We start from the raw sequence: 13,313 nt of genomic DNA, 5'->3' as shown, positions 1-13,313 counted from the left end.
TTTTTAAGAGTTGTCTGTGTCAGATAGCACAATTCTGGTTGATGAGCTGGTCTACTCGAAGAGGCAGACATTTCTTGCACAATAAATTGAAATGCATTATTGACTAATTTAAAAAAATATCTGATCAAGTTTTAGCTAATTACCTTATAGCCCATATTGCAATTTACAAATTCTAGCCATGGAGTTCGCAAGACGGATCCACTTGGAATGGATTCTCAGGATGACACCAGTTTTTAGATATTAATTCCCGAACTTTGCGGAGAAACGTATTGGGGTTCCAATTACTTTTGTGTTTCAATGCATAAAACGATGTCTTGTCAAGAAAGTAAGCACGAAGGTAGTTTTTATGGATGAAGTTTCATTTGCCACAATGTGGAACCAGCAGCAGCGAGTCTGACGGCCCGAAAACTGCCAGTAAGCCTAATTTACAGAAGCTCTCGTATACTATGAAATATTAACTTGCATTTTGCACACTATTATTGGCTGTCCAAATGCATATTCAAATTTGTGTAAAAAATACAGGCATTCGATAAGCCACACTGCACTTTGGCACCACACTTTGTGCTTGCTCCAATGCATATCGCATGTGTACTGGTTAGTAAAGTGTGCACATTTCTGAAGCCAGAGGGCAGCAGTACAGTACACGCCGCGAAACGGAAGCGCCATTTTCTAGAATTAAACTATGGATTGGATTCAAACGTGCCATTCCGCAGCCGAAAAGGTTGCCTGTTGGATCCAATCCAATCCATCAGACGCGCCATGCGAAGCCGTATGATCGCTCCAAACTTCTCAACTCCCGTCGCGTTCGGACGAAATGCTTGCTGGGCGGATGATTGACAGGAGCGTGTCGTCATTTTGACGTCACCAAAAACAGGGCGGCACCCCGCAGCTGGCGACGTCGGCGCGGAGTAGGCCAATCGCGCGCGCCGGTAACCGAACGAACGCGCCGAACAACCATCTCCGATCGCACCCCAGTAGAACAGTTTTGAGTTTAGCCAAGTTTATATAAAATATGACCGAAGTATGCTTCCACTGAATGTAATAAAACAGACACAAACTTCTGAATCCCGTAGAATATTTTGCTCCCTTAGAAATAGAAGCAATTAGAAAGCCAATTTACATGCACTGTGGCATATGTAGAAACAGTAAAACATCCTATATGCTTTAGAGAGCACAAACAGAAACTAAAGCTTTGCTTCATAATCCTCGTTACTTCCAGAGTGCGGTCAAGTCCTAAGAATGCCCCGCTGTGATGGCTCACTGGTTAGAACCCTCAGCTGTACTGAGCCGTGATGCCCAACTATGATCCCGGCAGTAGGTGCCACATTTCAATAAAAGGGAAATGCAAAAACGCCAGTGTGGTGCACGAGGTCAGTGCTCATTAAAAAGCTCCAGGTAGTCGAAATTATCTGGAGCCGTCCTCTACAGCGTCTCCATAGCCAGAGTCGCTTTGTGGCCTTAAACCCCATAAACCAAATCAAACCAGTCCTAAGAAGCTTACAACAATACATGCATTTAACTGGTATCGTGGCACTGAAGAGAGGAACTGCTCAGTTGTATGAGGAAACTACACAACACGCTGCAGTGAAGTGCACTTTCCCGCAAGGCCGTCATGGCACGCTCAGGTGCTACAAGAATGCAGTTGTGCTTCACCTATCGCATCCCTTTGCCCCTCCCCCAGTACAGGGTAGCCAACCGGAGATAATCTCTGGTTAACCTCCCCGTCTTTCCTTTGCCTTTCTCTCTCTCTCTAGATGCGCTTCACAGCAAAGCAAGAATGGCATGCTCGCACGCTTTAGCAGACAACACGGTACCCTGACTCCAAGCCCCAGTGCACTTGCGCCACTTAGCTTCGATGCGCGGCCACGCCATGTGCGCTGGCACTTCATGGAGCTTGGCCATGCTGCACCATGTTCGTACTAAGAGTGGACGACCCTGTACGTACTCAGTGATGGTCCTGAAGAGAATACCTGCGCTTCTGTCAGCAGGAGCCGACAGCGGCTACCCCCGCATTGCAAGTGCCCCCACCGCAAACCACAGCGAGTGGAGCGCCACCGGCAACAACCGTCACGAATGGAAAGGGGGAGGGACGTAAGGATGACAGAACAGGTTACTGCCCGTGCAAAGGCGCCAGGGGCATACCTCAATCTCCACAATATGTACCAGTGTGTGAAAAAGTCAACTGCCTCCTTAAAGCCTTAGACATTTTCTACTTTAAATCTTTTATTATTATTTTTTCCAAGCATCAATAGCTTCAATAATGCCATACCCACATCACCTGTCTTGAGATTTCCTGTACAGCGTACAGTAATAAATGCAAGACTGTTGAATACTGCCTTTACTCTATTCTAACACACACTTTTCATGGAAGGAATTACTAAAATTAAACATGTGCATTACAATCGAGTACAAAACCAGTACTACAATAGTGACAAACTACCATCATTGGTATTAAAAATTTCTATAATCCAATCCCCACATCACTACAATTCCGACTGTCAAATTACAGTATCTTGTCAAAAACACCATTTTGTCGTGTCTGACTGGCTCCGAGTGCCAACTGAGCTCTGTGAACCATCTTGAGCCAACCACAGATGCTGTGGTTGGCTCAAGATGTCAACATGGTGAAATTTGTGAACATAGTGCAGAGCTACAGCTTCTGCAATTGGCTCAAGATATTGACATAGTGGAATCCGTGAACCTAGCAGGCGGCTACAGCTTCTGTGGTTAGTTCGACAGGTCAACATGGCGGAATTTGTGAACAGAGTACACACCTACAGCTTCAGTGATTGGCTCAAGACTTCAACATGGCAGAATTCATGAACATTGTGAAATTTGCAAGTGTCCAGAATGGAGCTGTAGGAGCTGTGGTAGCTTTGTGCCTGCTCTGCAAGTTTATCAGGTTGCCATTGTCTGCAAGGTGTTTAGGAAATGCAGCATTTGAAATGCCATAGATGGCACTGAAGATGTGATGCTCTGGGGTTGTTGATAACGATAAGGAGGCGTCTGACAGTGATGATGAGCGATACCCGATCAACTGTAGCTCAGATGCAATAAATTTCTTTTTGAAGTAAGCACAAATCACCATTACTCTCTCCTGCCATGAAAAACTTTTGAGTGGAATGACAAGGGCATTGAATCTTTCATTACTCGCCATGAAAATCAGGTGCATGTTACACATGAGAGCATGCTAGAACTGAACCAATACGGCATGTTTTAAATATTGCAAGCAAGCACAATGTCAAGATGAAAATGCACTTCTAGGTACACAGTTGCACATACCTCACAAAATACTCGTCTGGCTGCAGCAACATAAAACATGCCAACAATGATCCGTGCATCTTGCCTCTGTAGACAGAAATGTAAAGGAAACACTTCTTTATCACATACACACTACAAAGGTACAGGAACAAGCACCCTCTGAAGCAGCGAAAGCACAAGACTCACCACAAGATTCTTGACTGCATCGGTGGGATCAGTTAGAAAGCTTTGCCTGGTAACAATTTCAATGTGCGCTTCTTTACAACGTGCTTCTAAGTCTTCACCTGTCTGCAAAAGTGAAGCAAGTAAATCTGAAAGCCCACAAACACATCAAACTTACTAGCAAAATACCACATCCTATGCAAAACAAGTGGCTAGCCAGGAAATAAAATATGATAAAGAATAAATAAATTGTGGGGTTTAATGTCCCCAAACTGCACAGTGGGTTAGGAGGGACACCGTAGTGGAGGGCTCCAGATTAATTTTGACCACTTGGTAATGTGCACTTAAACTGAAGTACAGTACATTAGCATTCTTTACATTTAGCCTCCACCTAAATGTGGCTGTCACAGCTGGGAATCAAACCTTGTTCTCAGCAACAGAATTCCATAGCCACTGAGTCATTGTTGTGGGTCAATTCAAATAGGAAACAGAATATATCAATCATTCTTTGTGCAGAAACGATAACGAAAAAAATATGCTCTTTAAGAGACCTGCAATGTGTTGTCAATTAATAGATTCAGTAAAAATATTATCTTACCATTGAGACTACAAGTGAGGGACACAGATATTTGTGTGCAAAGGTGCAGTGACTGCATTGACCGCTTAAATACTATTAAGAATTGTGCACTGAAACAAGCACTATGTACACTATTTAAAAGGTGACATATGAGCATTTAAAAATTTTTAAAATGTTTAAAAAATTTTCGAAATGAAATCGCATAAGCTCTCAAGCCATCATCCCATGTACAGATGATAGACTGAATATTCATGCAGAATGCAATTTCACAAACTAGAACAGGGCAGACCAGCCCACTTTTACGACTTTTTCTCCATGCACAATAGTGAGGTAATAAACATCAGCAAGGCTACAGCTCTAAAAAAAAAATGGCTGTGGCTTAGCTAAGGTTAAGCCCAGGATGCGCAGCATACTAGCCTTTATTTTAGTTGTTGAACCACTGTTTAGCCTGGTGAACTGCTGTTGCTTGGCTATATTTGGTTCGGCTAGACGAAGAAACAACTCATGCGTTACTCTGCTTCACCTTCAAGAGTGGAACGCGACAGCGTTCCCATCGACCCGCCAAGGGGTGTAAGACAATGGGCTACGGAGCAGCGACTACGCGCCCCGCATTGGACGCGGTGAGCGTCGAGCGACGCAGCGTTCGGCGCGGCAACGAAATGTGTGCCTGAGCAAGCGACGCATGCCCGAGCATTAGAAACAGCTCGTTTCTAAGGCAACGCCGCATTCACTAGAGGCGCTTTTGTACCGCTTTGAAGCATCGTACTCGTGGCTCAGTGGTAGCGTCTCCGTCTCACACTCCGGAGACCCTGGTTCGATTCTCACCGAGCCCATCTTGCAAGAGTTGAGCCAAAGCCACCTAGAAACAAGCGCAGCTGCTTATGCGACGCCGCGAGCGACGGCGCGAGTTGGAGCCCCGTTACTCCTCTGTCGTGACGTCACGGTGTCACGCGGTATGGCATGGGGTCAAAGGTCATTGAAGGCGACACCGCCGCGCCTGAGGAGCTGGGTTGAGCTCTCGTAATATGCTTCGCATAAAAAAAGAAAAGAAAAGAAGGAAGAATCAGAAAGCGTAGCAAATAAAAAAAATTATGGGGTTTTACGTGCCAAAAGCACTTTCTGATTATGATACTCGCCGTAGTGGAGAGCTACGAAAATTTTGACCACCTGGGGTTCTTTAACGTGCACCTAAATCTAAGTACACGGGTGTTTTCACATTTCGCCCCCATCGAAATGCAGCCACCATGGCTGAGATTTGATCCAGAAAGTTTGCACTGTACATTAAGCCACTTCAATCTAATTTCATACTGCCTTTCAAAACACATAGACCAACACCACTTACAGATATAAAAACTTCTTCAGCTTCTTGAATGATAGCAATTCTTGACCATGAGAACTTCTGAAACAACTTGATGCGCGTAGGATTGTGAATAGTAGCTGATGGATGTGTCCTGAAGAATGTTGGAAAACGTTTTCTATTGGAGAGTGCAGGTGAGCTAGACCCATACGATATCTGCAAAGAGAAGTTTGGCCATGCAAATGACAAGTCATTGTAACTATAATATATGCAAATACAAAGTGGGCCACAGAAACGTCAAGTCATAATAAATTTAGAGCACAAGAGCAAAATACAGACACAGAAAACGGCTGGACATAGAAGTATGCCAAGTCATCATGTAGGAGATGCTACATTTTGAACAGCCATGAATAGACATTCCTGAAGCAGCCTGTAAACTGCATCTTTATTTTGCACTAAATGGCTGACAGTTAAGTCTGTCTTGATGGACTAAACAATTTTACTCAAGTCTGAAAAGCAATGAAACTATTATGCTTGAAAGGTCAAAGCCATGGCTGACAATTCTTTTTAATTTCTAGGAGCCTTCCACTTAAGAAAATCCTGCTAGAAAGAGAAACATCCCAATGACCATAAGAAGTATCATATTTAAGCTTTCAATACTTACCACTTTTAAATACAAAACACAGAGAAGCATTCACAAGGAAAAAAGAAAATCTAAAAACAAAAGTTTACTAGTTTCTGGATGCCTTAGATCTTCAAAAACTTTTTTCTCAATGTGGCTGTTTGCAATGCTATCACAGCCACTGTGCATCTCAGTAAAAAAGGCAATGAACTGCTCATATCATATGAGCGCAGTGGTAGAGTGCTTGAAGAGACTACTTTATTAACAGTATGAATAGTCGAATAAACAGCTTGTTAAAACATACGCTCCAGTGACATTCCTTGCTTAACCACTGCTATTCAATTCAAGCCTCCGTCTCCCTCTTAACTTCTGTCTTGTTTGGCTTAAGAACTGTGTGGGACACATAAATATTTTTGCATCTAAGAAGCTTGCAGTAGTGTTTATTTTGTTAACCACAATAACCCCTTTTCTTTCCATACTATATTAGAACAGCACATTAGGGAGCTTGTGTTATTATAAATCCTTCCCATACAAATACTGAGCAATAGCTGGCTCCCATTTCATCAAAAGATATTTAATTTACATAAGTTGAGGTCCACCTAAGGCACAATGAAAATGTACAGAAGTTAAGTCGCTTTCACTTAAGCTGTTTGGGCTGTTTCATCAAGCGTAAGTTTCAAAAGTGAGAACCAATGCGAGTGCTGAACTTTCCATTTAACAATAATAATACATCCATTTCTGATCACTGATTCCTTAGTGCTTTTGGTGTGTTATTGCTCATACTTGCTAATAGAATGACATCTTTTGCAGAAAATTTAGAAAAGAGTAGCATTCAAAATAATTGCTTCCATCTTTGTGTGCATCTGATGTTGTGCTGTTTATCACATACAAATTTGCGGCAAACAATGTGGTTCAGGCGAAGCGCTGTTGTCCTCTTGACAGCAGACTTATGCAGCTTGTGGGGCAAGTTTATTAACAAGTCATGCTCCTATGCAAAAGCCTTAATGTACAGCAAGTGCATTACACTGCGATCAATCAAACTGAACACTGCCCTGCACTCAGGAAGGATCAAACCCCAAACTCCTTGTTTCCATGACAAATGCTAAATCAATCTAGCCACACGTAACACGCAACACATTCTAGCAGTAAGGGCTATGTTGGGTTTAGTGCATGCACACAATGGGCAGCAATGAAGGCAGTGCCCAATGGCCTTGTGTCACCACAGTGCGTCACTAATTTTGCTGTGGCACTTAGAGAGCAAGGCAAAAGATAGCATATGCATGCAGTGTGGTTGGAAATAAATATAACTATCTAGACTGAATGAACAGAAACAGATATCCGAACTAGCAAAAGCACACAGCACACAAGAAGTACACTGCAGTGTTTCATCCTTGAGTGCTTTGTCTGCTTTCACTGGTTCACACCAGTGAACATGAACCAACTATGCCAGTCTTCAACCCTTCTGCAAGGAAACAGAGATATTGCCTATCTATCATGAGTGTGTGATACACAATGCCTTAAGCACAATGTGGGCAAAGTATATGGGTAATACAGAATGTTGTATAGATAAGGAGAGCAGTATAATACCCAATCACATGGGCACTTACAATCGTGACAGAGCCTGAATGGCATCGATCATGATTCAAAGCGCCCAGTGTGACTGGGGTATAAATTCGAAGTATGCACTTGCAGGCAATGCGTAATCCTGATTTACTGAAGATGAAGTAGCAGGAATTACGACATTGAAACATGCTATTAAGCAAAATGCACTGAGATATGCCACCTCCGTGTGGAATTTGAGCATGATAAGCCATCAGTTTAGCTCCGACATTTAGCATGTGCATTTTTTAGTAATGGTTCATATATGACAAATAAAATGCAAGTAATTGAGTTAAGTGCATCTGTACACGCTATAGGGGTACATTGAAAAGGCCAGGAAGTGAGCATGAACTGAATGAAACTATGGTGCATATGAAAAGATAATGTTCAATATTGGTATTAAAAATAATGTTTCCCCTTTAAATGACAAATTATACTAGGTGCTTCAAGTAACCTATATCAAGCTTTTTTCTTTTTTTTAAAAAAAAAAAAGGTGGTGCATTTTAGGTGATTGAGAGCAATGGCATACTGCAGATATCCACTGGTTAACCTCCCCATCTTTTCTTTTATCTCTCTCTCTCCAAGTAAGATTACTATTTTTTTAAATGTGATTAGTAACCAAATTAGCAAAGTTCAATTATGAAAAGCTTTAGCTATTAATTTAAGGCATAAGTGTGACCATAAATGTTGTAGAGCATGCTCAATAACACCCAATGAAGTTGTTGCAATGATGTCATCTTTTACACTTGAAATATTCTTTAAAAAAGACGTTACTGCGTATTTGCACCTTTGGTTTGCGGCATTATCGGTCATATTTCTAAAGAATAAAGGCCGTATGTTCATTCGTAAAAGGAAGCGACTGGCCCTGGCATCCAGGAAGCCAGGTCAGCATGGTCTGGAACGATAAGGGATAGGCCGGTACTTAAAGCAGATCGAAACATGCTCATGTACCTCTGTTACAACAGGCATGTGGGCTTGTCTTTGGAAGAACAGTTAAGAGCACTGCATATGAGACATACAAGCACACGATGCTTTCTTTCTTTTTTTTTTCATGTTTCATTCGCTTTCTTCAGGGCTTGAAAAAAAAAAAGAACTATGTAAAATATAACGCCATGGAAACAACTTCAATGGGTGTTTACTGTTGGGCTAGTTGGTACATGACGTGCTTGTCTCTCTTCCTTGTCCTGTTTCTTGAGCTGTTTATGTCCTTAGCTTTACTGGTTGTTATAAAGCATGCTTTACAGCTTCTGCAAAGACTGCTCTTATAGCAGGACCTAAGCTTAAGTGAATTTCTATAAAGCTGGCTTTGAGGTGCAAAAGCTTGCGAAGAAAATTGGTATTTATCTGATAGCAAAAGGCTTTAGTTACACTACATAAGACAATCAGTAAACCTGAAGTCATAAAATATAAGAACCACATCTTCGCTTATATATCACACTGCTTAAAGACAAATTAGAACAACATAAGTAAAAAGTATTACATGTTGGGGTTTACATGCCAAAACCACAATATGATTTTGAGGCATGCCAAAGTGTGGTACGGCAGGTTTATTTAAACCACCCAAGGTTCTTTAACGTACACCTAAATCTAAGCACCCAAGCATTTTTGCATTTCACCCCCAGTGAAATGCGGCGACCGCAGCCGGCATCGAACCCACAACCCCGAGCTCAGTAGTGCAATGCTGTAGCCATTAAGCTATTGTGGCAGGTAATATAGGTCACCCACAGCAGTGCCTTAGCGGCTATGGTGTTGCACTGCTAAGCATGACGTCGTGAGATCACATTTCAGTCACGGCGGCCACATTTCGAATGGGGCGAAATGTAAAAACAAAAACTTGTATCCCATGCTATAGGGGCATGCTAAAGATCCCCTGGAGGTCAAAATTATTCCAGAGTCCCCCCCCCCTTGCCATGCCTCATAATTAAATCATGGTTGTGGCACGTAAAACCCCAGAATTCAATTAACACCTCAATTGATATGTTCAGCATGGGTGCACTGACAACAGTTTTTCTATTCAACTCTGCAGCATGACAGTTCTGCTGCTATTCAATAAGATTTAGATATTCAATCACTTTAGATTGCCCAAAGGCAATCTAAAGTGACAATGAAAATGGAGAAAAAATCTCCACTGGCACACCTCAGATGAATGCACCAAAGTGGAAAGTGTACCTCTGTCACAGCAAAGACAATATTGTTAAGGACAAATTTGTTAAAGCTTTCAGCAAAGGATAAAATTTTGAGGCATTACTATGACAAACTTTGTTGTAGTTGAAAGAACATGAGAAATGGTATACCAACTATGTACAAAAAATAGTGACAGCAGCTAATTGTAACCTAGTAGGGCACTAGTGACCTGTGTTTGATGTGACATTTCCTTACTGATAAAAGAACCTAAACAAAACTAAAGAACACTCGGCCATAGGGAAATGAAAAAACAAAAAGAAGAAGCCCTAGTATTTTAACTTCAACTACCGCCAAGAAAAAAGTCCTTCCTTTGCCACCAGTTCCTAGTGGGACTTGCTCATGCAGAGGTGAATGATACCAAAAGCATAGTGCCTACCGAACGTGTGAAGCACAGGGGACGAGGGTGGTCAGCTGCATCTTACACGTATCGACCAACCTCACACCATTTACCAATTGAAACAAACTACTCAGAAATTTAGAAATATCTTTCATCATTGTTTGACAGAATTTTCCAAAGAATGATTAGTCCATATTTCATAAGCGGTGGATCCACTAGTAAAAAGAGAATCATGCAGCAACATGTTTTTACAATTTGCACTATAACAAAAGCACCTAGAAATGACATGAGAAGTGTTAGCACATGTAGCAAGTTGCATGCACTCTGCTCTCAAATTACACGTATTTACAAACATGCTTTGTGCTGTGAGCAACGACTGGCTCTGCCAAATCTGTGATGTTTTCTGCTTTCTGTTCAAATTCAGTTTCGAGCTGTCTAAGCACTACATTTTCCATTTTCACTCCATTTTCAGTGTCACTTTAGATTGCCTTTGGGCAATCTAAGGTGACTGAATATCTAAATCTTATTGAATAGCAGCATAACTGTCATGCTGCTATTCAATATAGGCACAAAAAAAAAACACTTACAACTACCAAGTTCCACATTTTAGCAGCTTCTGCTACCGTAGAGCAGACAATGCTGCAACCTCCAAGCAGCATCAATTTCTGCGGCTCATTGTAGAGCAGGTCATACATGACTGTCGCAGCTAGGCCAGGATTGCACTGCAAATGAGAGCAGCAAAATGAGGAAGTTGTTTTTAAGGTAATAATGTCTCCTTGAAAACAACGAACAACGTGCAGCCAGCCACATTTACAGCACAGATTATGCTGCTCGGCAAAAACACTACACGCGCAAGACCGCGGTGAACAAACACTGCATTCTCAAGACAACTCGTAACCATAGCAAGGAACGTGGTCTGCGCGACAGCTAGCTGAACGATTATTAATGCACCATTTGCCAAATCAAATTCCAGTGTGAATTAAACATCTGCCAAAAGAGCAGCATTGCTTGAAATGTCAAAGGTCGCCGGCTGCGCGGTGTGTTTCGATGTCTCGACAAATATATGTCAAGGACGACGCACCTGGCTGTCCCTCCAGTCAATTTCGAGCTTGTAGCCAATCAAAAGATCCGATCGCTTGTTGACGTCTTCCAGTGCCATAAGCGCCGCTGGAAGACATCCTTGACCGCCGAGCCAGCCACCATGGCCCTTCATGGGGAACACTGCAGCTATGTACAGACTCTTCAGCTTTTGCACTCCTGTGTCGACTTTTTCGTTCGGTTGCAAAGGGCTCGCGTATTGCAACAGCGCGGCCAAACACATCAGCGCGGCCAGGAAAAGGGCAGAAGTTCCATCCATCGCGTTCATTCCTACGGTTGCCTCGCTTGATATATCGATCGCCGCGCAGGGCTACCGCTCCGTGCTGTTCAATGCCGTCGCCGCAAACTGGGTGAGTGGATCACCGAGGCCGCGCTCGTGAGCGTCCCTGCCGCTGACCGGAGTCGCCTCGCACTGCATCCACACGATCGGGACCACGGCATTGGCTAGACGCAATTAGCGACGACGAAAACAACTTGCTGCCACTGCCGGCGTATAGGCACAACAAGGAAAACAAGCACACTTGTCGGCTGACGCCACCACGCACCCCCGTCACTGCCCCCACCCCCACCGGATAACGCGCGAGCGCGAGCCGAGCCAGCCGTCCGAGCGCGGCGAGAGGCGAGAGCCCTTGGAAGAGAGTGAGGAGAATTACATAGCGAGAAGCAAGCGGGAGAGGGAGAAACCGTTGCTGGGCAACCGTCGTTTCCTGATGCGCAAGATGGGTTCTGTTTTATCACCCTTAAAAAAAAAAAACAAATAAAAACCAAGTGACTTATACAAAGATACAGGGCTCCTGCTTTCATCGTCTTATACAAAGATAAGTGGCAGAATTTTTTTTCACAGGGACGAATGAGGCTCATCAGATCTCCCTGACTGATTTCGCTGTGTCGCCGACGTGGGGATGCCACAGTTGGTTCTTCATTCGATGACGCGACGCTGCCGCCGCAGGCGTTGTTTGCACAGTTTCGCTATAGTACCTAGAATATACTGGTATATACTGGTATATACTGGTATACTGAATATACCAGTATATTCTAGGCACTATAGTTTCGCATATGATATGACAATACAGAAGATCTGCAGGGATTGATATGTGGTACAGAAGGAGACAGATTAGGCTTGAAGTTTAGCGAAGAAAAATCAGCAGTCATGATTTTTAATGATAACATTTGCGGCGAGCATAAGATACTAGGAGGCCACGCGGGACATAGTCGATAAATACAATTATCTTGGGGTGTGGTAAATAATGGCATTGAGTATCTGACAGATTACGAAAAATATGTAACGACTAAAATTTAGGTAACAGAAATGCAGCGATTATGAAGAGTAGGGCACTGTGGAACTACAATAGGTACGAGGTAGTACGAGGGATGTGGAAGGGGGTAATGATTCCAGGCTTGACTTTTGCCAATGCAGTTCTATGTATGAGAGCCGAGACCCGGCAACAGTTGGAAACTAGGCAACGTGGTGTGGTAGGCTCGCTCTGGGAGCACATGGCAAGACACCAAATCTTGGGGTGCAGGGGGATTTGGGATGGTCTTCTTTCGAGGGCAGAGAGGCTAGTAGCAACATTTGAGGAGCGATTGAGAAAAATGGGGGGAATGCGGTGGGCTAGGAAGGATTTCAGTTACTTATATACGAGGAATATTGTTGACACAAGGTGGAGGAAGCGAACTAGAAAATTGTCAAGCAAATATACTTGGGCAGCAGTGAGGGGACAGGTAAGAAATCATCCGTCAAGAAAAAAGTTCAGGAGACAGAGAGGCGTATGTGGAAAACAGAGATAACCAAATCAGCAGTAGAGACATACAGGACGTTTAAGCAAGAAATAGCCAAAGAAAATATTACGATAACTCTAAGGGAATCTCCATTGTTATTTGAGGCCAGGACAGGTGTACTGCGGACTAAAACGTACCGAGCCAGATACCAGGTGATAGATTTGTTGTGCGAGGCGTGTGGATCGGAGGAGGATCGAATTAACGACTGAACACCTGATACTTGCTTGTAAACAACTAATTCACCCTGCAGTTGCTGCAGTTGGTTATACTAACTATTCAAAGCTTTGGGTTTTAAAGACAGTGAAAGTAAAGTAGACTTTGAACAGGTAAAAATAACTAAACGGAGGCTATATGATTGGTGGATAATATCAACGCAAAAGTAAAGAAGCAAATACAT

The 13,313-nt window shown here is 43.0% G+C and overlaps 1 protein-coding gene across 6 annotated transcripts in view; it reads right to left on the bottom strand.

The window, feature by feature from the left end:
* The window catches only part of GABA-B-R1 (gamma-aminobutyric acid type B receptor subunit 1), a 104,649-nt gene extending 92,821 nt beyond the window's left edge, over window positions 1–11,828 (bottom strand). For 3 of the 6 annotated variants that reach the window (XM_065437669.2, XM_070541048.1, XM_065437674.2), the window contains exons 1-5: window positions 11,121–11,828; window positions 10,627–10,761; window positions 5,343–5,513; window positions 3,448–3,549; window positions 3,283–3,348 (exon numbers count right to left, since the gene is read on the bottom strand). In XM_065437669.2, the coding sequence (XP_065293741.1) occupies window positions 3,283–3,348; window positions 3,448–3,549; window positions 5,343–5,513; window positions 10,627–10,761; window positions 11,121–11,405 (759 nt within the window). In that variant the 5' untranslated portion in view covers window positions 11,406–11,828. The remainder of the gene's footprint in view (window positions 1–3,282; window positions 3,349–3,447; window positions 3,550–5,342; window positions 5,514–10,626; window positions 10,762–11,120) is intronic. The other 3 variants (XM_065437683.2, XM_065437680.2, XM_065437653.2) reach the window with 2 other exon arrangements.
* Between the last annotated feature and the right edge of the window lie 1,485 nt (window positions 11,829–13,313).

This window comes from Dermacentor albipictus, chromosome 1 (assembly GCF_038994185.2).
Source record: "Dermacentor albipictus isolate Rhodes 1998 colony chromosome 1, USDA_Dalb.pri_finalv2, whole genome shotgun sequence".
Taxonomy (NCBI): domain Eukaryota; kingdom Metazoa; phylum Arthropoda; class Arachnida; order Ixodida; family Ixodidae; genus Dermacentor; species Dermacentor albipictus.
Note: the sequence above shows the minus strand (reverse complement) of the source record. Positions and strands in the feature narration are given on the sequence as shown.